Source organism: Oncorhynchus nerka, linkage group LG2 (assembly GCF_034236695.1).
Source record: "Oncorhynchus nerka isolate Pitt River linkage group LG2, Oner_Uvic_2.0, whole genome shotgun sequence".
NCBI classification, from domain to species: domain Eukaryota; kingdom Metazoa; phylum Chordata; class Actinopteri; order Salmoniformes; family Salmonidae; genus Oncorhynchus; species Oncorhynchus nerka.
This window is the reverse complement of record NC_088397.1, coordinates 35,075,006-35,099,223: the sequence shown is the minus strand read 5'-3', so window position 1 is coordinate 35,099,223 and position 24,218 is coordinate 35,075,006. Positions and strand designations below refer to the sequence as shown.

Below are 24,218 nucleotides of genomic sequence, written 5' to 3'. Positions count from 1 at the left end.
CACCGGATGTTTGGAAGCAAAACATTACTGAACGTAACGCGACAATGTAAACTGAGATTTTTGGATATAAATATGAACTTTAACGAACAAAACATATTGTGTAACATGAAGTCCTATGAGTGTCATCGGATGAAAATCAAAGGTTAGTGATTCATTTTCTCTTTCTACTTTTTGTGACTATTTAGCTGGGAAAATGGCTGTGTTTTATTGTAACTAGGTACTGACATAACAATCGTTTGGTGTGCTTTTGTCGTAAAGCCTTTTTGAAATCGGACACTGTGGTGGGATTAACAAGTTTCTTTAAAATGTTGTAAAATACATGTTTGAGAAATTTTAATTATGAGATTTCTGTTTGAATTTGGCGCCCTGCACTTTCACTGGCTGCTGTCATTTCGATCCCGTTAACGGGACCTCAGCCATAAGAAGTTAACACAATCACTTCAAACTGAAGCTGGCAAGATATCAAACTAGCTGCACTTCATTTCGTTTGACGTTTTTTCAAATTCACGTCTTTGTATATATACACAAAATAATTATGCTAGCCCATTCACGATTTCGACTGGCTGAAAAACGCCTGTCTCGTTCCGACATGTTCATTACTATGGGGCAGCTGTTGCACGTTGGAGACAGACAGCAAGGTTTATACAAATCCCCGCTGCTGAAAACGAAATGTTAGTCTAAAAGAATGTGAGAATGTCTAGATGCTTTTTATATTGGAGATCAACTTTATAATTTGCCTGGATGGGCAGATGAGACAGTGGATTGCACAGTCAGATTGAAAAGAGTAAATAGGCATTTTAACATCATAGATTTAGCCGGTGTTAACTTGTGGAAGACACCGGCTGGAATGTGGTTTTAACCAACCAGCATTTAGGATTAGACCCACCCGTTGTATAATAGAGATATTATGGTGTCTGAAATGCAATCAATGATTAACAGACCAGACAAACTTATCCTTTTGTTTATTGAGCAATTCAGGGTACATACATGGTGAACAAGCTTGAGTATATATCGTAAGTAGTATTAACTGTGACTACACTACTGTAAGTCCTAACTGACATCATACCTCACATTATGAAAAGAAACGTCTTGCAAGTTTGATGCTAGTGGCAATGTCACAAAAAGGTACAGAAATCAATGTCTGCAGTAGTTGGTCGTGTCATCGTCTCAGTATGTCCAGTCATGTCCGTTGTCATGTCCAGTCATGTCCGTGGTCATGTCCGTGGTCACCTCTGCAGAAACAAAAACATTCAGGGTACAGTGAGACATGTGGCTTCTAAAGCCTTCCCTGGCATTGTCACTCAATTCAAACTGTGACTACCAGCCGCCATCAATCTGATCTGAGGGAGTAAACTTTTGGGTAGTCTCACCAGACTCAGGCCACGCGCTCCGTTAGAAAATACTACCCTTTGGAAGTGTGTAATTACGCTGTAATTAATCATTGTACCATTTTTGTCAATCAAACTTTCAGATAACATTTTATTGGTCGCATATTTAGCAGGTGTTATTGTAGGTATAGCGAAATGCTTGCGTGTCATATTAGTTGATGGTGCTATGAGACCAGTGTAAACAACCAGTTTTGCAAGGAATAAAGCGGTTTCTTCGACAAGCTATGCTACGCAGGCTACACAGAGAAGCAGCACAGCTCGTAGGGGAAAATGTTCGTAATTACACAATTTCACGTGTACTAGAGGTCGACCGATTAATTGGGGCCGATTTCAAGTTCATAACGATCGTAATCAGCATTTTTGGACTCCGATTACATTGCATTCACGAGGAAACTGCGTGGCATGCTGAAAACCTTATAAAAAACAATCAATCTTCCCATAATCACTAGTTAACTACACATGGTTGATGATATTACTAGGTTAACTAGCTTGTCCTGCGTTGCATATAATCAATTCGGTGCCTGTTCATTTATCATTGAATCACAGCCTACTCCGCCAAACGGGGGTTGATTTAACAAAATCGCATTCGCGAAAAAAGCAACCGTTGCACGAATTTAAATAAAAAATGTTGAGTTGGTAGTAAAATATAACTAATACTTAAAAAAGGTCACATGCAGCCATTTTTTCTCTCAATATTAAATAATTTCTGGGTAAAAATTAAGCACCTTAAATGTGATTATTTTTGACCATTTTGATTGAAAAACAAAAATAGCTTCTTAGCAAATAGCATTTTCACAAGCAACAATGATTTTTTATTCTAGGAGTGAATGGTCTGAATAGGGAGTGGGAACCAGAAAAATAGATGTTATTGGTAGAGAGGTTTGGATGATGTCACCAGGTAGGCCAAAACGCCATCCCACCTTAATAGGCTGAAATTTCAGGCGGTCGTTTCAAATATCTTACACTAAAAGAACATTATCATAATGGAATACACACACACATGCATAATTAAGAAAATATAATTGAAAAGCTTTACAGAATTAATAATTTAAGGGTTAAGGTTAACAATGTTAATTTAGCATTAAAATAATACATTAATCTTAACTTTGAAACTGACTTACCTCTTTTACCTAGGAATTGGCTAGTATGTCCGCGGGCGTTTGTGGGACTCCTCCCTTGGTTCCCTGGGCGGGTCAGCCAGCATCACCTTCATCCTCACTCCGTTCACCATTTTACCATGCAAAGCAGCCATAGCCTCGCCCGCACTCTCTTTCTCTGCGTACTTCATGTAGCCTACGTTCCTCCCAGGCACGAGGTGCACCTCCACAAGGGAACCAAATCGACTGCAGAAAGAACCATCAGTAAGTACTTTATTAGGCCTGATTGCTTAGAAAACATTATGAAATAGTTTGTTAACCATTAGGTAACTAAATATTGTATGTCTTTAGGGACATTAGTCAGTGTGTGTGTGTGTGTGTGTGTATGTTTAAACCATGTACAGTCGTGACCTCGTCCCCAGGTTAATTTCGACCTTCTCCAGAGCATGGAAACAGTGTGTGATGCTCTGCGACTAAGGGAGCAAGGTTTCAAAGTCTAGGTGAGAGAGAGCCTCCTACAGTAAGCCTTGCCCGAGCCAGAACGGCCCATAGAGACAGGCGCCCAAGTCCTGTAGCGTGAAGCAGCTTGACGTACAATTACACGCCCTGGACGGCTGTCGCAGGGCCTTAACCCCAATCCATCTCCTTAATGCTCAGCGCAAAGAGAGAGGCATATTTGTTGTTTAAGGCATGTTGTTTAAGTGTTCCCTTTATTTTTTTGAGCAGTGTATATATATATTAGTAGTATAATAGTGTGTATATACACTGCTCAAAAAAATAAAGGGAACACTTAAACACAATATAACTCCAAGTCAATCACACTTCTGTGAAATCAAACTGTCCACTTAGGAAGCAACACTGATTGACAATACATTTCACATGCTATTGTACAAATGGAATAGACAACAGGTGAAAATTATAGGCAATTAGCAAGACACCCCCAATAAAGGAGTGGTTCTGCAGGTGGTGACCAGACCACTTCTCAGTTCCTATGCTTCCTGGCTGATGTTTTGGTCACTTTTGAATGCTGGCGGTGCTTTCACTCTAGTGGTAGCATGAGACGGAGTCTACAACCCACACAAGTGGTTCAGGTAGTGCAGCTCATCCAGGATGATACATCAATGCGAGCTGTGGCAAGAAGGTTTGCTGTGTCTGTCAGTGTAGTGTCCAGAGCATGGAGGCACTACCAGGACACAGGCCAGTACATCAGGAGACGTGGAGGAGGCCAACAACCCAGCAGCAGGACCGCTACCTCCGCCTTTGTGCGAGGAGAAGCAGGAGGAGCACTGCCAGAGCCCTGCCAAATGACCTCCTGCAGGCCACAAATGTGCATGTGTCTGCTCAAACGGTCAGAAACAGACTCCATGAGGGTGGTATGAGGGCCCGACGTCCACAGGTGGGGGTTGTGCTTACAGCCCAACACCGTGCAGGACATTTGGCATTTGCCAGAACACCAAAATTGGCAAATTCGCCACTGGCGCCCTGTGCTCTTCACAGATGAAAGCAGGTTCACACTGAGCACATGTGACAGACGTGACAGAGTCTGGAGACGCCGTGGAGAACTTCTGCTGCCTGCAACATCCCCCAGCATGACCGGTTTGGCGGTGGGTCAGTCATGGTGTGGAGTGGCATTTTTTTGGGGAGCCGCACAGCCCTCCATGTGCTCGCCAGAGGTAGCCTGACTGCCATTAGGTACCGAGATGAGATCCTCAGACCCCTTGTGAGACCATATGCTGGTGCGGTTGGCCCTGGGTTCCTCCGAATGCAAGACCTCATGTGGTTGGAGTGTGTCAGCAGTTCCTGCAAGAGGAAGGCATTGATGCTATGGACTGGCCCGCACGTTCCCCAGACCTGAATCCAATTGAGCACATCTGGGACATCATGTCTCGCTCCATCCACCAACGCCACGTTGCACCACAGACTGTCCAGGAGTTGGCGGATGCTTTAGTCCAGGTCTGGGAGGAGATCCCTCAGGAGACCATCCGCCACCTCATCAGGAGCATGCCCAGGCGTTGTAGGGAGGTCATACAGGCATGTGGAGGCCACACACATTACCGAGCCTCATTTTGACTTGTTTTAAGGACATTACATCAAAGTTGGATCAGCCTGTAGTGTGGTTTTCCACTTTAAATTTTGAGTGTGTCTCCAACCCAGACCTCCATGGGTTGATAAATTTGATTTACATTGATAATTTGTGTGATTTTGTTGTCAGCACATTCAACTATGTAAAGAAAAAATAAATATAATATAAAATATATTTCATTCATTCAGATCTAGGATGTGTTATTTTAGTGTTCCCTTTATTTTTTTGAGCAGTGTATATACACCCCTTCAAAATTACTGGATTCGTCTATTTGTCTATTTCAGGCACACCGGTTGCTGACAGGTGTATAAAATCAAGCACACAGCCAGGCAATCTCCATAGACAAATATTGGCAGTAAAATGGCCTTACTGAAGAGTTCATTGGATGCCAACTTTCCAGCAAGTCAGTTTGTCAAATTTCTGCCCTGATGGAGCTGCCCGGTCAACTTGTTGTTATTGTGAAGTGGAAACATCTAGGAGCAACAGCTCAACGGTAGGCCACACAAGCTCACAGAACTGGACCGCCAAGTGGTGTAGAGCGTAAAAATAATCTGTCCTCAGTTGCAAAACTCACTACAGAGTTCCAAATTGCCTCTGGAAGCAACGTCAGCACAAGAACGGTTCGTTGGGCGTTTCATGAAATGGGTTTCCATGGCCGAGCAAGCCTAAGATCATCATGCGCAATGCCAAGCGTCAGCTGGAATGGTGTAAAGCTCGCCTCCATTGGACTTCAGAGCAGTGCCTCTATCAGTGCTCAGACTGTCCGCAATAGGCTGAGAGAGGCTGGACTGAGGGCTTGTAGGCCTGTTGTAAGGCAGGTCCTCACCAGACATCACCGGCAACAACGTCACCTATGGGCACAAACCCACCGTTGCTGGACCAGACAGGACTGGCAAAAAGTGCTCTTCACTGAAGAGTCTTGGTTTTGTCTCACCAGGGGTGATGGTCCTAATCCTATATAAACCATGAACACCAGGCTTTATACATGCATTTAATTATCTTGGTTTACAAATATTAAAATAATGTTGATAAGCAGCAATTTATAAGACCTTCAATGAATGTGTTGTTATCAGTGCAAGGACTCATTGGGATTGTGAACTGAAGGACTCAATTTAGCTATTTTAAGTTCTTCCATACCAGAAGACATCTTCCAGGACGTCCATGGGAAGAGGTGCAGGGCTGAAGACCACAAAGAGACGCTCCTTAACCCGGCTATCTGGGGGTGCCAGGTTCTTCAGGGAGGGAAGTGATACATCTGTCTGGACGCGGGGCATCGGAGAGGCTGTGCGGTAACCCTGAGACACGTCACATCAAGAGATTAATAGAGTACCCAACATCCCAAAAGCAAATAATTGAAAATCTACGATCTAGAAAATGTACAACCTGTCTACTAGATGTTTTAATTGTGGTTGTGAGCTCCTCTGAGGATCTATGCCAATCTTGATACTAGAATAACTGCAAAGTGCAAGTACATTCAAACACTGTTTCCATTATGTAACAAACACCGTTGCTTACTGTGCTCATCTTCATCAGTTGCTGGCTGGTGGTAGGACCATTCCACACCATTGACATCATCTGAGCAGCAACCAGCTGCATTGCCATCTTCCCGACAGGACTAACAAACGACATGACAATTGTCTTACAATGGTGACCCACTAGAGTTGTTTTTAAAAATATATCTTTCAGCATTTCTAGAATGTACTCGAAAGGACGGGTAGGGACAGTGACAACCACATAAAGTAGACATCCAATTTGATGCATTCATACTATCGATAAAAAACTTTTTTTCTTGTGAGTACTGCTACTTCTAGGGAAACTGGTTGTGAGAGAAATTAAGCTGCGTGTATCCAATTGTAGTTAATACTATTAACAATCATTTATAACACGCTTTCATTGAAAAACAATGCAGTGAGTGCAATAAAATAAATTAAAACGAGACAAACTAGCCAGGGCCACTGACAAAGAACACAGTTGACACTTCAACGGACAAGGAACACAGCTTTAACTAAGAAGGCTTTTAAGGCCAGTTTTAACACTAGAACTGCCATAGGCCAACGGCCACTGACGTTTGATTTTGTACATTAAAAATAACTCCAAGATCCTGCGCCTTCGGCGACATTTCCTAAATATTTATATTTTACATTGCTCAGTTGTCAGAATTTAAAAAACAAACAAGAAAGTATTTAGATATGGAAGCATTTTGCTGACTAAACTCAATTGGAAATGTAAATGGGAGAATGATAAATCAATATCATGTGTGCTATTCATTTTTGTAAATGGGTATGCATGTGATAAAATTCTAATTGAAATGCAAAAGATATTGCATTATAATATTCATGATTGAGTATGCATAATGTCTGACCATTTGAAACGGAAATAGCAATTTGTGTTTGATATTTCATTTCCATGGTACTATCCACTGACATTTAAAAATATAATGTAAATGATTAAATGAAAGTTTTTCAAATGTTAGCCATTTCATTTCCTTGTGACAAAAAAATAATATTATCAATTGGCAATTGACAATGCTTTTCCATCCATACTGTGGTTCAAGACTGTCAAAATTCAACTTCAAATTCGATAAATCAATCGCAATGCTTCATTTTGCCATTTAATTTTCCTCATATAGTTTTCAAACTGTATTCATTGTCAAACAGTGGGCAGGTTTTTGGTAATGTGTGGCAGAAAAGGTTGCCTGTGTTGCTGGCAACATTTACTTTCGGGCATGCTAGCTGTATCGATATGGTGTTTTAAGGCCGTACCGGCAACAACAGCCAGTGGAAGACCCCACAGAAGAAGAACAGACAGTGTTTGCGAGGACTTTGACGAAGGGGACTATAAAGCTCAAGGGGCACGGGGAGACACTAGTAGCTAGCTAATATGGCCAAATCGGCTATTATACACAGTGTACAAAACATTAGGAACACCTTCCTAATATTGAGTTGCATTCCACAGGGATGCTGGTCTATTTTGACGCCAATGCATCCAAGGGAAATGACCAAGTATTCGGGTAGGCTGCAACCTGTTCAGAATGAGTCTGACGTCATCAGATACTGACCTCCAGGCATTGACTTGGAAAGTAAGACTTGATGTCGGCCTCAAGACATGTGTTAAGGGGACCTGTAGTAGTTTTACTACACATCAATGTCTTACACCATTGTAGTGGTGATAGCTATAAAATAGACTCCATCATACCTATGTTATCCACGGAGGAGCTAACCTCACAATGGAGGGTTCTATTTATTAGTGGCATGTGAGTTAACCATCAGAAGAGTGTTCTGGAGATTCCCTTACATGTGTTGCAATCTGAGTTGCTACCATCTCCTCTGTCGCTGTTATCAATAGCAATTTGTTTTGTGAGGTCTCTAACCCTCTTACTGATTGGGTCTGGAATGACTGTGCTGGCATTGGTAGTTGTACTCAAGAGGACCAGTTATTCTACCAATTTATTCTGAAATGTTATCCTACCGGAACACGATTAGAGCATTTTACTAGTTGCAATGTAGTTGAACCTACACATGGCAAAGAATGGTTATTTTTGCCATTTGTTGGAGGTGGAAAGTCCACTGGACTTCTTTCACAACCAGCGTGGTACACCTCAGTGATATCTTAGATGTGTTCTAAGGTTATCCCCGTCGAGAGGCTTGTCCGCTCCTCTCTGTTCAGATTCAAGGCTGGTAACATACACAGGTTGAACAAGCGATACATCCCGGATGTTTTAGCATAACTATCAATGTGAGAGATGAGGTAGTCTTGAGTGAATTGTCGCATCGTTCCCTTTATAACCAATGTTTAGTCGGCTTCAAAGCCCTTTAGAGATCTCTCTAACATTGTTCTATGATGAGCAATATTGTCGAGCCCAAATCAATTAGCGCATGACAGGTTAAGCAGTCCTTCAGGACTGTTTCCAGGTATGGCTGTTTTGAGTTGCATTTAATGGACATATTCTTAACGTGATGTTCCGTTTCTATTCATGGTGAAAGCAAACTTCATGGATTTTGAGCGGGCTTGGCTTTTGCCAAGATTTTGACCTCTTTCTTTGCAACCTTTGTATCAGTCTATAGACAAAGCCTGTGGGCTTGTTTCTTGATCGAGCGAGCCCTGGATAGGGTCTCGAGTGAGAGCAGGAGAAATACGATTTTTAACGTCCTTGCGACAGGTGTTAATTCCTGTGGACTTGTCCAGCAATTCCCAGTCTAGCCACCGTGTCTGATCTTTTTCCCTTTTCCAAAATGTGACTCGCTTTAGGTTCTTCACATAGTAGAAATTCCAGGGAACATTGGTCACGTTTTGGTCGTATCAAACCTTTTGTTACCCGTGTGCTATGACACTGTGTGGGTTGGGTGCAGGAACGTAGCGATCAGGTCGATTGTAGCGGCAGTCGTTTTGATAGACATACTTTATTTATTATTTTGACCGCAGTGGGTATTTGTATCATGGCAGAAACAGTTGTGGTGCAGCAGCTCTCAACGCTCCAATATCTGATAATGCACCCTCTAACTGGAGTGAGTGCTCATGGTCAAACTCCAAAACCAAGATGTCAGAGCTCCTAGCATTGCGTGCTTTTGATGCCTCAAAAGCTGTGCTTGCAAGCTCTTTGAGTTGTGAGATGGGCGGTGCAGCCCACGTTGGCTTGCCAAAGTAGGTAATGAAGGTGGGATACATGTTCGACAAACATTTGTTTGAATGGTAACAGCTCTTCCATTCCTGTTTCAGTGAGTAGACCAAAGTAAGCTGAATGAAGCCTATGATAGTAAGCTTGTGGGTGTTCATTCCGAGCTTGTTTGACAGTGTTAGCCAGGGAGCTATCGTGTTTGCAAGTCACAGAACCAATGAATTCTAATTTCAAAGCGGTGGCAAGTTTAGTGTAGTCGTTTTGCACGTGTTGCTGTTCTAGACGAATTAACAGTCACGTGTCTATTTGACGTTCACTTCAACAGGTAAAGCCTATCAGAAACCGCAGCGTTCAGGTAGCCATCCTCTATGTCAGCTAGGAAAGTCTCAGTGTTGTTTGGCTGACCTGGAACTGGGTCAAAGGTGGGAAAGTTGACGAGTTTGCCATGGCATTCCATGCCAAGCGGGTGGAGAGGGTTCGCTGCATCCTGTGGGGAAATTGGGGCCGAAAGGCCAAGAGGAGATGCCAAGCTTTGGCGTTGTTGGCGAAGAAGCACCATATTGCTCTTTACCTGAACGACCAAGAGGAGAAGACCTAGTGACACACGAGAGAGGCAAAGTCTGAAACCTATCATCTTCACTCCATTGAGTACGGGCTCCGGTTGCTTGGTTGGGTAGTCACACTGTAGCGCATGACCATTCTGAAATTCCACCAGATGGTACCTAAGGGTGGTATTCTGCTGCATAGTAGAGTACACTTGATTGCTTAGAGTACTGATTTCAGACACCGGAGTGTCGCACTTGCTTCGTTCGGCCTCATACGTATCCGTCATTGTTTGCAGATGAAGGTCTTGAGTATGGACCGAGAGCCGTGATGAGATTTCCTCCGCTTGTTTAGAAATCAATATTCCCATCTTCATCACATGAGTTCTCTCATCATTCATTTGATCAGCGACTTCAATGAGTTCTGCTGATTTGGCATCCAACTTAGTCACCATGTTCATATACTGATAGTCTTTGGTTTGCAGCATTTGCTTTGAGTAACGTTCATCAAAACTGCCTGCATGTTATCAAATTGCGCGCTCCTGTTTGTAGATAATGACAGATTTATCTAGTTTAGCGTGGCCTTCATCGTATTTAGTTTGGGCTAAATCGAAGTTGTTCCTGTAAAAAACTATTTTGTTTTAAAGTTTGTGCTCGTTCATTGTCAAGTATTTGTAATTACTTTTAAAATTGTTCAGTTTTCAAAGAACAGGTCCTCGGCTAGCAGAATGTTTTCATTTCCTGCTTTTGTCGATAGTTGCTCGGTTCTCTCCACCTGTCCCTTCATATTAGCCATATTTTGCATGTGCTTCTGCTAAGCACTGGGGTACTAGACCGATGCCAATCTTTGATGGCGATACATAAAGGCTAAAGTGGAGAGAACCTTTACAATGCCTCATTCTCTCTTAGATTCCTCGCACAGGGCATAAATTATGTTGCGTCTTGGCTATCATTAATGTGATGACGATTGTTTTATCAAATTGATTAACTATTACGATGATTAAATTACTCATTTAAAAATTGGCAGATTTTTATTTGTAATAACGACAATTACAACAATACTGAATGAACACTTTTTTCAACTTAATATAATACATCAATAAAAATACATTTAACCTCAAATAATGAAACCTGTTCAATTTGGTTTAAATAATGCAAAAACAATGTGTTGGAGAAGTAAAAATGCAACATGTGCCATGTAAGAAAGCTAACGTTTAAGTTCCTTCCTCAGAACATATGAAAGCTGGTGGTTCCTTTTAACATGAGTCTTAAATATTCCCAGGTAAGAAGCTTTAGGTTGTAGTTATAGGACTATTTCTCTCTATCCATTTGTATTCCATATACCTTTGACTATTGGATGTTCCTATAGGCACTTTAGTATTGCCAGTGTAACAGTATAGCTTCCGTCCCTCTCCTCGCTCCTACCTGGGCTCGAACCAGGAACACATCGACAACAGCCACCCTCGAAGCAGCGTTACCCATGCAGAGCAAGGGGAACAACTACTCCAAGTCTCAGAGCGAGTGACGTTTGAAACGCTATTAGCGCGCACCCCACTAACTAGCCAGCCATTTCACATCGGTTACACCAGCCTAATCTTGGGAGTTGATAGGCTTGAAGTCATAAACAGTGCAATTGCTTGAAGCACAACGAAGAGCTGCTGGCAAAACGCACCAAAGTGCTGTTTGAATGAATGCTTACGGGCCTGCTGCTGCCTACCACCGCTCAGTCAGACTGCTCTATCAAATCATAGACTTAGTTATAACATAATAACACACAGAAATACGAGCCGTAGGTCATTAATATGGTCAAATCCGGAAACTATCAACTCGAAAACAAGACGTTTATCCTTTCAGTGAAATACGGAACAGTTTCGTATTTTATCTAAAGGGTGGTATCCATATGTCTAAATATTCTTGTTACATTGCTCAACCTTCATGTTATGACATAATTAAGTAAAATTCTGGCAAATTAGGCAGCCCAAACAATTTACCTGGTTAATATTGTCTGCTTACCTGGATTTCTTTTAGCTAAATATGCAGGTTTAAAAATATAAACTTCTGTGTATTGATTTTAAGAAAGGCCTTGATGTTTATGGTTAGGTACACATTGGCGCAACGATACGCACCGCATCGATTATATGCAACGCAGGACACGCTGGATAAACTAGTAATATCAACCATGTGTAGTTAACTAGTGATTATAATTGAATGAGTGTTTTTTATAAGATAAGTTTAGCTAGCAACTTACCTTGGCTTACTGCATTCGCGTAACAGGAAGGCTCCTCGTGGAGTGCAATGTAATCAGGTGGTTAGGGCGTTAACTGTAAGGTTGCAAGATTGAATCCCCCGAGCTGACAAGGTAAAAATCTGTCGTTCTGCCCCTGAACGAGGCAGTTAACTAGTTATGGTTGCAATCCCACTATCGGGATATAAGTGTCATCAACAACCGCTGAATAGCATAGCGCTACATACAATAAATTACTATAATTATTTATATTCATCAAATCACAAGTGCAATATAGGGAAACGCAGCTTGGCCTTTTGTTAATTCACCTGTCGTGTCAGATTTTGAAATTATGCTTTACAGCGAAAGCAATCCAAGCATTTGTGTAAGTTTATCGATCGCACGATAAAACATTAAGTACACTTAGCATCAGGTAGCTCGGTCACGAAAATCAGAAAAGTAATCAAATGAATCGTTTACCTTTGATGATCTTCGGATGTTTTCACTCACGAGACTCCCAGTTACACAACAAATGTTCCATACAGATTATTTTTATATCCAAAATGCCTCCGTTTGTTTGGCGCGTTGTTGAGAAATCCACAGGAAAGAGAGGTCACGACAACGCAGACGAAAATTCCAAACAGTTTCCATAATGTTCACAGAAACATGTCAAACGTTTTTTATAATCAATCCTCAGGTAGTTTTAAAAATATATAGTCGATAATATAGCAACCGCAAATGTCTTTCACAGTAGGAGAGGGAAAAGCAATACCTATCCAAACTCTGTTGTGCGAGCAAAACTCATGTGACCACTTGACGCGATGCTATCGTTCTGGCTCATTTTTCAAAATAAAAGCCTAAAACTATGTCTGAAGACTGTTGACACCTTGAGGAAGTAATAGGAAAGGGAATCTGGTTCATATCCCTTTAAAATGGAGCAAAGGGAGGCTATGGAACATGGGGTTTTCAAAATAGAAGCCACTTCCTGCTTTGATTTTCCTCAGGGTTTCACCTGCAATATCAGTTCTGTTATACTCACAGACAATATTGACAGTTTTGGAAACTTTAGAGTGTTTTCTATCCAATACTAATAATAATATGCATATATTAGCAACTGAGACTGAGGAGCTGGCCGTTTACAATGGGCACCTTTTCATCCAAGCTACTCAATACTGCCCCTGCAGCCATAAAAAGTTAACCCACCGCTCCTGGGCCGTCATTGAAAATAAGAATGTTAACTGACTTGCCAAGTTAAATAAAGATTAAATAAATGGTGCATTTTTTTTTTAAAGCCAAAACGGTGTCCAAAAATACCGACTTCCGATTGTAATAACTTGAAATCGGCCCTAATTAATCGGCCATTCCGATGAGTCGGTCGACCTCTAGTTATAATAGTTACATCAGACGTACCAATGGTCGTTCGATAGAGAAATGTCCTCCTCACGTCTTCGGTTGAGTTTCGTAGACTATTTTACATATACAGCTGCAGACTGAATGTGGTCTTAAGTTTTGTAGACTTCTTAACCATTTCAACGTGTACTGCTGGCGCTGCACGTAGCTGGTCTGGTGGAGTCTAACCATTCGTGACGTCCGGTTCAACACCATCTGCCTGCTCGGGGGGGGGGGGGACAATGAAATATTTGGACAATGAAATATTGTTTCATTCCCCAATCTATTGATGTTGGAGTTTTGGTTGGAGGACTCCCTTTGTTCCACAGATGTTCTCTCCCTCAATATCGCATGACAAAGAAGAGAAAGTTTCTATGAGGTCATAAAACGGCCAACTTCACCCCTCTCCCTATGGGAAAGAGGGTGCTATAGAGCGGACCCACTGTAACCTGATTCTTCGGATCCTCACAGAAGTCATGACAACTTGTAAAAGTCTAACACATACATGTATTTTCCATAAAGTATGTTTCTGAACAATTAACCATGACGTCTTGTTGACAATATGACCAGGTCGCTCATCCCTCACAACTTTCACCTATTCACGTCATGGGCCACAGCTCGGTGCACCCCAGTCCAGCTTATTTAAACTCCTTCAACGTCATGGTAGTGCGCACAGTGGAATGAAATTGAATAATTCTATTCATGTTGTAGTAACATGAAAAAACACTCCACTGAATTCTTGTTTGTGACATTTTGTTTATTGCAAGTCAAGCTTTCGTTTGCACGCCATTAAATATTGTCAGTACTAAATTATGATACCCGCATTGGACAGTAACAGAGATTCTGTAAGGCGGCAGATGACCTATGATATGGACCGAAACCAGTCTGATTTTTTTTGTGTTCCTGTTGTCTGATTTGAAGGCTACCAAAGTTATTCTGGGAAGAAAAGCCTTTTCTATTTGAGCTATTTTTCCCCAGACCTGACAGTGTGCTTTTCAACTAAATCTATTTTTTTTTCAACTAATCTATTCTAACCCGAGCAGCTCCCCCAGCAGACGCTGCTCCCTCCTGTCTTCCAGATGCTGCTGCCCACCATCAGACAAGTAAAGATGCTCTACCATGAGCAAGGGAACCAAAATGGCTGAACGATGCATTGATAATATCACATTTACATAAGTATTCAGACCATTTACTCAGTACTTTGTTGAAGCACTTTTGGCAGCGATTACAGCCACGAGTCTTCTTGGGTATGACGCTACAAGTTTGGCACACCTGTATTTGGGGAGTTTCTCCCATTCTTCTCAAGCTCTGTCAGGTTGGATGGGAAGCGTCGCTGCACAGCTATTTTCAGGTCTCTCCGGAGCAGGTTTTCATCAAGGATCTCTGTACTTTATTCAGGATCGAGAGAACGGAGCGGCATTTGTGGAGTGATGGGTAACGCTGCTTCGAGTGTGGCTGTTGTCGATGTGTTCCGGGTTCGAGCCCAGTTAGGGGTGGAGAGGGACGGAAGCAATACTGTTACACTGGCAATACTATAGTGCCTATAAGAACATCCAATAGTCAAAGGTATATGAAATAAGTGGTATAGACAGAAATAGTCCTATAAATACTATATTAACTACAACCTAAAACCTCTTACCTTGGAATATTGAAGTCTCATGTTAAAAGGAACCACCAACTTTCATATGTTCTCATGTTCTGAGCAAGGAACTCAAACGTTAGCTTTTTTTACATGGCACATATTGCACTTTTACTTCTCCAACACTGTTTTTGCATTATTTAAACCAAATTGACCATGTTCCATTATTTAGAGGATAAATGGATTTTTATTGATGTATTAGATTAAGTTAAAGTGTTCATTCAGTATTGTCGGAATTGTCATTATTACAAAAAACTAAAAATGGGCCGATTAATCGGTATCTGCTTTTTTTTTGGTCCGCCAATAATCGGTATCGCCGTCAAAATCATAATTGGTCGACTTCTAATACATATATCATTTTATGTAATATCTTGTGTTCTTGTCTAACTGTTCTGTACTTTGTCATGTATTTGTATGTGGACCCCAGGAAGAGTAGCTGCTGCATGTGCAGTAGCTAATGGGGATCCTAATAAACTAAATTGACTTACACCATCTTTCGACAACATTGGCGACAACTAAACACAACTAACTATGGCCTAGTAACTGACGTCGAAAGTTTCCAGTCTCAGGTAAATCATGTCATAAATTGGGTGAGTGGATGGCTGAAGTAGGTCTTTAGCAATGAATATGTACAAGATCAAATAAACCTAAAGATCATGCTTTAATGCGTATTACTTTCAAATAAATCTATTATCATTATTGATAGACAAAAATCAAGACATTTGACACATTTTAAGTGTACCATCAAATGATAAGTCTGTACCTGGTCCTGTCTTCTCCATCCTCTATGTGGGCCACGATGAGGCGGTTTCCAGGGGGATACTCAAAGCCATTCAGCTTCTCTTTGGCGTAGAGGGCAGAGCCCAGGTTGTTGTAGCGAATCACAACATGTCCTGGGGGGCGGGGGCGTTAAAACGTTTTAAATGCATCATGAGCAACAAACATTAATGTGAACAATTTAAATACAAAATTAGGAGTGTTAATCTTTGTGGGTAACACTACATAAAAATGTCAAATAATATGTATATTAACAAAAATAATGAGTAGGCTTATTCCAGAATGTCTTATAAGCATTATGAACATAGTTTATAGATGTCTTTATAGTAATGTCTAAAGTGTTACTCTTGATAAATCAATGTGTGACTCAAATTTTATTTAACCACATCTTCCCCTATTAAATACATAATTATCAATGTATAATACCTTTGTTGAGCCCACAATGATCCCGCTGCATCTCACAGTAATCCATCCCTGGTATGAGGTCAAAGAGGCCATAAATCTGCTCCTGGGTAACACTAGCTCTCGAGGATACCATTAGGCACCTGGTGATGAGGTCATTGGATCGGTAGTCAGTTACGGCATAACTGCCAGGGTCAGCTGTCAGGTAGGGAACACAGACAGATGTCAGACCACAGCTAGATTAAAGCAAATGCAAATGAAAGCAAAGGTGACATTCTGAATCAGAATGAAGTACTTCACATACACACTCCAAAGGAATAGGGGTTCATTCCCAGGTCACTTGACATGTGCTCTGCTCTGCCACTGCTGTGATAGTCATTATCTGCAGATAAGTTCTTGCTTCGGGGCTCAGCAAGAACAGCCCTGTAGGCTGGTTGCACAGACATGGGTTAAATTGATACAAATGAAATTCTACAGTGAAATCATTGAAAGGGAAAGTGTTTTAAACTCAAGTTATCTGTTCTGGGGCTTCAATGAAAGGGCTGATGCCTGCTTACCTCTATCACAGTTCTCAATGGCAACGGCTGCTTGTGATGGCTTATGATACCTCACATATCCCAAGCCTTTGCTCTCCCCTGTGGTTTTATTCTTTATGATCACACAGTATTCTATGTCCCCATACTCCTACAAGCAAAAAAAAAAAAAAGAAGAATTATCTATATTGGTCTGCTATCTTAAGGGCTGCAGGTGTTTAGAGCATTGAGCAAGTAACGGAAAGTTTGCTGGTTCAAATCCCCGAGCCGACAAGGTGTGTCGATGTGCCCTTGAGCAAGCGTCTGCTAAATTACTAAAATGTACGGGTGGTCACTTAGGCCAGAAATATTTCACCAAGTGATAAAATGCAATGCAATGGGACCTCGTACCTTGAATGTGTCTTTCAGATCTTCTTCTGTGAATGTTTTGGGAATCTTTATAAATATTCTGGTGAGCTCTTCATCCTCCACATCTCTGTGTCTACCAGAGGACCTTGACTGGGCAATGAACACCTGAAACAGTAGTCATATTCAGTCAAAATGAATAACTTGTATACAGTGCATTTGGGAAGTATTCAGACCATGACTTTTTCCACAATTTCTTACGTTACAGCCTTACTCTAAAATGGATTCAATTGTGGGGGGTTTTCCTCAATCTACACACAACACCCCATAATGACAAAGCAAAAACAGTTTGACATTTTTGCAATATTAGAAAAAATATTCAGACCCTTTACTCAATATTTTGTTGAAGCACCTTTGGCAGAGATTACAGCCTTAAGGTCTTCTTGGGTATGGCGCTACAAGCTTTGCACACCTGTATTAGTGGAGTTTCTCCCATTCTTCTCTGCAGATCTTCAAGCTCTGTCAGGTTGGATGGGGAGTGTTGCTGCAAAGCTATTTTCAGGACTCTCCAGAGATGGTCAATTGGGTTCAAGCCCGAGACTTGTCCCAAAGCCACGTCTGCGTTGTGTTGGCTGTGTGATTATGGTCGTTGTCCTGTTGGAAGGTGAACCTTCTCCCCAGCCTGAGGTCCTGAGCGCTATAGAGGTTTTCAAAGATCTCTGAACTTAGCGCCACTTGCCTCAATCCTGACTAATCTCCCAGTCCCTGCAGCTGAAAAACATCCCCACAGCATGATGCTGCCACCACCACGAACCACCATAGGGATGGTGTCAGTTTTCCTCCAGATGTGATGCTTAGCATTCAGGCCAAAGAATTTAATCTTGGTTTCATCAGACCATAGAATCTTGTTTCTCATGGTCAGAGTCCTTTAGGTGCCTTTTGGAAAACTCCAAGCAGGCGGTTGTGCCTTTTACTGAGGAATGGCTTCAGTCTGGCCACTCTACCATAAAGGCCCAATTAGATTGGTGGAGTGCTGCAGGGATGGTTGTCCTTCTGGAAGGTTCTCCTATCAGCAGCTCTGTCAGAGTGACCATCGGGTTCTTGGTAACCTCCCTTCGACCCCGATTGATCAGTTTTGCCAGCTCTAGGACGAGTCTTGGTAGTTCCAAACTGTGTTTTTGGGGACCTTCAATACTGCAGATTTTTTTGTATCCTTCCCCAGATCTGTTCGACATAATCCTGTCTTGGTGCTCTCCAGACAATTCCTTCGACCTCATGGCTTGGTTTTTGCTCTGACATGAACTGTCAACTGTGGGACCTTATATAGACAGGTGTGTGCCTTTCCAAATCAACAGGTGGACCACGATCAAGTTGCAGAAACATCTCAAGGATGATAAAGGGATACACCTGAGCTCAATTTCAAGTCTCATAGCAAAGGGTCTGAATAATTATGTAAATAAGGTATGTAATTTGTTTTTGTTTTTAAATGAACTATTACACATTTAAATAGCTTCCAGTGTGGTGAGAGCGGCTTTATTGCAATGCTACGTCACACTGGCCAAATGTCTGCCTGCTCGAATGGCTAAGATATAGATAAAAACATGAAGTGACCCAGGGAATGGATAGAACGACATTCAGAGATGTACAAAAATAAATATTACATTCAAAATGGGTGAATCTTTACTTTAAAAAAGGTATAGCTCACCCGGTGAATGCCCCAAGCGGTCTGTCTAAACTACTGGCACACAGCTCAGACACCCATGCATACCCCACAAAACATGCCAGAGATTTCTTCACAGTCCCAAGTCCAGAACAGACTATGGAGACATATAGTACTACATAGAGCCATGACACCATGTAACTCTATTCCACCAAGAACTGACACAAGCAGTAAAATTTGATTTTAAAAAAACACCTCATGGAACAACGGAAACTGAAGCTACAAACATTGGCACAGACACATGGATTTAGTAATGTAGATATGTGGTAGTGGTGGAGTAAAACTGTGCACTTAGGAAGCAACACTGATTGACAAGACATTTCACATGCTGTTGTGCAAATGGAATAGACAACGGGTGGAAATTATAGGCAATTAGCACCCCCAATAAAGGAGTCGTTCTGCAGGTGGGGACCACAGACCACTTCTCAGTCTCATCCTCCTGGCTGATGTTTTGGTCACTTTTGAATGCTGGCGGTGCTTTCACTCTAGTGGTAGCATGAGACGGAGTCTACAACCCACACAAGTGGCTCAGGTAGTGCAGCTCATCCAGGATGGCACATCAATGAGAGCTGTGGCAAGAAGGTTTGCTGTGTCTGTCAGCGTAGTGTCCATAGCATGGAGGCGCTACCAGGAGACATGCCAGTACATCAGGAGATGTGGAGGAGGCCGAATGAGAGCAACAACCCAGCAGCAGGACCGCTACCTCCGCCTCCAGAGGAGCACTGCCAGAGCCCTGCAAAATTACCTTCGGCAGGCCACAAATGTGCATGTGTCTGCTCAAACGGTCAGAAACAGACTCCATGAGGGTGGTATGAGGGCCCGACGTCCACAGGTGGGAGTTGTGCTTACAGCCCAACACCGTGCAGGACGTTTGGCATTTGCCAGAAAACACCAAGATTTGCAAATTCGTCACTGGCGCCCTGTGCTCTTAGCAGATGAAAGCAGGTTCACAATAATCACGTGACAGAGTCTGGAGACGCCGTGGAGAACGTTCTGCTGCCTGCAACATCCTCCAGCCTGACCGGTTTGGCGGTGGGTGAGTCATGGTGTGGGGTGGCATTTCTTTGGGAAGCCGCACAGCCCTCCATGTGCTCGCCAGAGGTAGCCTGACTGCCATTAGGTACCGAGATGAGATCCTCAGACCCCTTGCGAGACCTTATGCTGGTGCGGTTGGCCCTGAGTTCCTCCTAATGCAAGACAATGCTAGACATCATGTGGCTGGAGTGTGTCAGCAGTTCCTGCAAGGCATTGATGCTATGGACTGACCCGAGCGTTCCCCAGACCTGAATCCAATTGAGCACATCTGGGACATCATGTCTCGCTCCATCCACCAACGCCACGTTGCACCACAGACTGTCCAGGAGTTGGCGGACGCTTTAGTCCAGGTCTGGGATCTCTGGGAGGAGATCCCTCAGGAGACCATTCGCCACCTCATCAGGAGCATGCCCAGGCGTTGTAGGGAGGTCATACAGGCACGTGGAGGCCACACACACACTACTGAGCCTCATTTTGACTTGTTTTAAGGACATTACATCAAAGTTGGATCAGCCTGTAGTGTTGTTTTCCACTTTAATTTTGAGTGAGACTCCAAATCCAGACCTCCATGGGTTGATAAATTTGATTTCCATTGATAATTTGTGTGATTGTTATCAGCACATTCAACTATGTAAAGAATAATATTTCATTCATTCAGATCTAGGATGTTATTTGAGTGTTCCCTTTATTTTTTTTGAGCAGTGTATAGATACACATTTATATATACAGATTTGTTTAATCTACTAATAGCAGGAACAGCACCATCTAGTGGTCAGAAGACTTCAATGACTTTTTCTGAACGGGGAAAAAAACCATCACCACATTCACTGAGAATGCATTACATAGTATGAAGAAACAATACACCGAGCCACAGCTCCATACTACTTGTCAAACACAGAACTTAAATTGGACACACCCAACACAACGAGTATGCGTGGGTGGCTTTTGACAATTCTTCAGAATCCTCATGTTTAGTAAGAAAATGTTTTGGTCCAATTTAGATATGTACTCTATTTTTTATTTAATAGCAATTTGGGTACAATCAATGGCTTAATTTCTCAGAAAATTATAATTCAACAAAATAATGTTGCAGGAATGCTAACCTTATCCATTTAACTAAAGAAACAATTTCAGAACAATCAGATTGTGGGTGTCATGGCTTGCTGAAATGACATGGAATGATCCTTTAAATCAAATCAAATTTCATTGGTCACATACACATTAGTAAGTTAGTCAAGTAGGGCTTTTATTAATGCAAATAAATGTAAATGAGTAATGACATTGTAGCATAAAATAAAAAGTCCATAATTACAGATAGTCTCTCCAAGTACCCCCAATTTTGACCATATACTAGGTTTTGAATAGGAAGTCTAGGTTTTTCATTACAAACGAGTTTGACTTAAGTCTGTACCCGTGACTGTACATATTTGTTCTTATTAAGATCGGCATCCTCTTTCATTCGGTCAGAATGCACTCCCAGGTGCATTCCTAGGGACCGAATGAGAGAGGAACGAGTCAGGTGTCTGGTAGATTGCCCTGCACTTTCACTGGCTGTTGGCAAGCTACAGTCCCACATATCCCAGAGAAATTAAAGTAATGATGGACTGTCATTTCTCTTTGCTTATTTGAGCTGTTCTTGCCATAATATGGGCATGGTCTTTTACCAAATAAAACTATATTCCGTATTCCACCCCTAACATGTCACAACACAACTGATTGACTGAAATGTATTAAGTAGGAAAGACATTCCACAAATTAACTTAAGGCACAGCTGTTAATTGAAATGTATTCCAGCTGACTACCTCATGAAGCTGGTTGAGAGAATGTCAAGACTGTGCAAAGCTGTGAAGGCAAAAGGTGTTAAAACTTTGAAGAATTTCAAATATAAAATATTTTGATTTGTGTCAATGTTTTTGGGTTACTACATATTCCATGTGTTATATCAGTTGTCTTCACTCCTATTTTACAAAATGTAGAATAGTAAAACAATAAAAAATAATAATACCCTAGAATGAGTAGGTGTGTCCAAACACACACCATTATACTATTACACACACACAACTATTGTACAATCTGTGTTGCGTCATTTTCCTGAGCTATTGTTTGTTTGAATTCAAGACCAGATTGATCTCAATTTGTCAGTGTCAGATTAGCCACTTATTTCGGTCATTTGTGGTATTAAAAAAATATTCAGTTAATGTCCATCATTAAGTATTGTGGAATTGCATCCGGCCCTGGTTATTGAAAATATGTCAGGGCGGTTTTGATGGAACAATGGATTCTCGAGACATACATTGTTTGCGAACTATTAGATGCAACCAGGAAATGGCGAAGCGATTTCTGCATGATGCACCTTCGAGGAAAGATTTGAACGGAGAAAGCTGATCCGAGAACAGCGCTCCCTTTCTTTCCATACTATATGTATTCACCTTCGACGAAGTACTGTGGCGACCATTTTCTCTGCTTGATGTTTCGGGCAGTTGCAGGAAACGTGCATCGTTAAAATACGGGTAAAACATTGCATCGCTATCGGTGAACAGGGCCCAGCATGTAATCTTTTTTTTTTTAAATACTTAAGAAAATAAATAGTGAATGTTAGAAACTTGGATGAGGTCATTAAGTTTAGATGTATGTTCATGCAAACCTTAATGGGCTTCGTTCCGTCTAACAGGCATTTTCCATGCATGTCCTCCATTGCGGTGCATGCTTCCGAAGACTTCGCGAATTTCACATAGGAGATCCCCTTCGATTCTTTCGTCTGTTTGTCCTTAACCACCCATACACCTTGGACCTCTCCAAATACAGAAAATTTCTCTCGAATAACATCATCTGAAACTGATCGACTTGTTACGAGAAACAAGCGACTGTTAGGAGGATTGTCAAGATTTTCAACTGATTGCTTGGATGAGTAGTCCTCCATTTTGGTTATCAAGAAATGACGTTGTGTGCGTCACATAGTACATGTTTGATGCGGCGTTCAAGTCAACTCGGAAACATGGGCTCTGAGTTTCCATTTGAAAGTACCAGAATCAACCAATAAGAATCTAGGTAAATACGTTCGTTATAACTCGGTACGTTCTGATAGCACACGAACACAGCGTTTCTCCGAGTTTTCCACTTGGAACCAGAACAAATCAATTGGAATCTATGCAAAAATGTAGGCACATTTTAACTTGCAGTTTCAGCTTAGTCTTGAAAGCAGTTAACTTTTGTTGCCTTTCATTATGAGAATATACATTTTCAGACTTTCACTGATCACAAAAGTTAATGCAGTCAAAGGTCATTAAGCTTTGACTGCAAATTTCTGCAGTTCCTCTTCACCACCTTCATCCTGCATTGTGGGAGGCTCTATTGTCAACCAATCATTTGTGAGTTTGTGTTACCCTTTCTATGAGCTTATAATATAAACTACAACACAAAGGTATGGCTTTCTTCATGTCAGCACATGTAACAGCAGTTTACAGCCATTTTTTTGTTTCTTATTCTTCCTCTGCCCAATTCACTTAAACTATATTTCTGTATTTCCCATGGGCTTCACCAGAGTACCACCTAGTGGCTGGAATACAACTGTATTAAGCCTTATAACACCCCCTGCAAAAATGAAATGTCCCAAACATTTCACTGGCCTCAAAACAAAGAGGATGTAAGTACTGGTCATGAGAACAACTGAGAAAATTGGCCTAACAGCCATATAACTATCTAGACATGTCCAGTCTACCTTTATGGGCAAAGACGCAACCCCTACCAAACATTATCACACTGTGATTAGTAAAGGTAAACAAGAAAATATATACACACATCTCTAGTTGGTGTCCTGATAAGAGCTGGGCAGCCCTAAAGTGTTATAGGTTTGAATGTCTCTGGGCCTCCTCTGCCAGGAGTCCAGCTGTCAGGTGTCCACTTCATCATGAGATGATTGAGTCTGAGCCCTAGGCTGTTTCCATATTTACCCCCGTTCTCTCCTCCTCTCTCTGAGGACTGGTTGGCACTCCTTCACAGTGAAGTTTATCAGTCTGACCCCGTTCCTCACCATTATCTGATACTAGCTGTGTGCTACTCTGTCTGCTCTCTTCATCCCTATGTGACCTATTGATGAAAACTGGATAAGAATCCTCATCTGAGCTCTCAGACTCAGCGCGCTCCCCATTTTTCTGCTTCCCCTTGTGGAGAAGGGGTGGTTCCCTTCTCCAAAGACCTCTACTGGGTGTTTCAACAGGTTCCTCAAATGGTAGGGAATTACATGACATGAGCATATTGTGATGCAGAACCCGGGCCCTGCCTGTACCCCTCGCGGGTTTGACCTCATAGACAGGGCTGCCATCACCTTTCCTGGTTACCACCACATGTATTTGGGTCCTCTCAGTGTGATCTTAGCTTTCCCAGCCAACCACGTTCTGACATGATCCCCTGAGACCAGACCTAATTTTCT

At 41.9% G+C, this 24,218-nt stretch overlaps 1 protein-coding gene across 2 annotated transcripts; it reads right to left on the bottom strand.

Annotated features, from left to right (window-relative positions):
* Positions 1-945: 945 nt before the first annotated feature.
* On the bottom strand, positions 946-22,734 carry LOC115134791 (RNA-binding protein 45-like). 2 transcript variants are annotated; one of them, XM_029668991.2, is made up of 10 exons: positions 22,434-22,734; positions 17,080-17,202; positions 16,714-16,840; positions 16,461-16,586; positions 16,181-16,354; positions 15,741-15,870; positions 6,084-6,183; positions 5,706-5,863; positions 2,510-2,731; positions 946-1,232 (listed from the first exon to the last, which is right to left on the bottom strand). In XM_029668991.2, exons 1-9 carry the CDS (start codon positions 22,707-22,709, stop codon positions 2,530-2,532), a joined length of 1,416 nt encoding a protein of 471 aa, XP_029524851.1. In that variant the 5' UTR covers positions 22,710-22,734; the 3' UTR covers positions 946-1,232; positions 2,510-2,529. The 2 variants fall into 2 exon arrangements, with proteins under 2 accessions (XP_029524851.1, XP_029524859.1); XM_029668999.2 differs by having other exon boundaries at positions 2,519-2,731.
* Positions 22,735-24,218: the final 1,484 nt, after the last annotated feature.

What these genes read in the sequence shown, in the direction of transcription:
- LOC115134791 (XM_029668991.2), bottom strand. Translation starts at nt 22,709, where the DNA reads ATGGAGGACTACTCATCCAAGCAATCAGTTGAAAATCTTGACAATCCT. An exon ending in TCATTGTGGGCTCAACAAAG is followed by an intron (nt 15,871 to 16,180) that starts GTATTATACATT and finishes CCCGCCCCCCAG; the next exon opens with GACATGTTGTGATTCGCTAC. An exon ending in GATGGAGAAGACAGGACCAG is followed by an intron (nt 6,184 to 15,740) that starts GTACAGACTTAT and finishes GTCGTTTGTTAG; the next exon opens with TCCTGTCGGGAAGATGGCAA.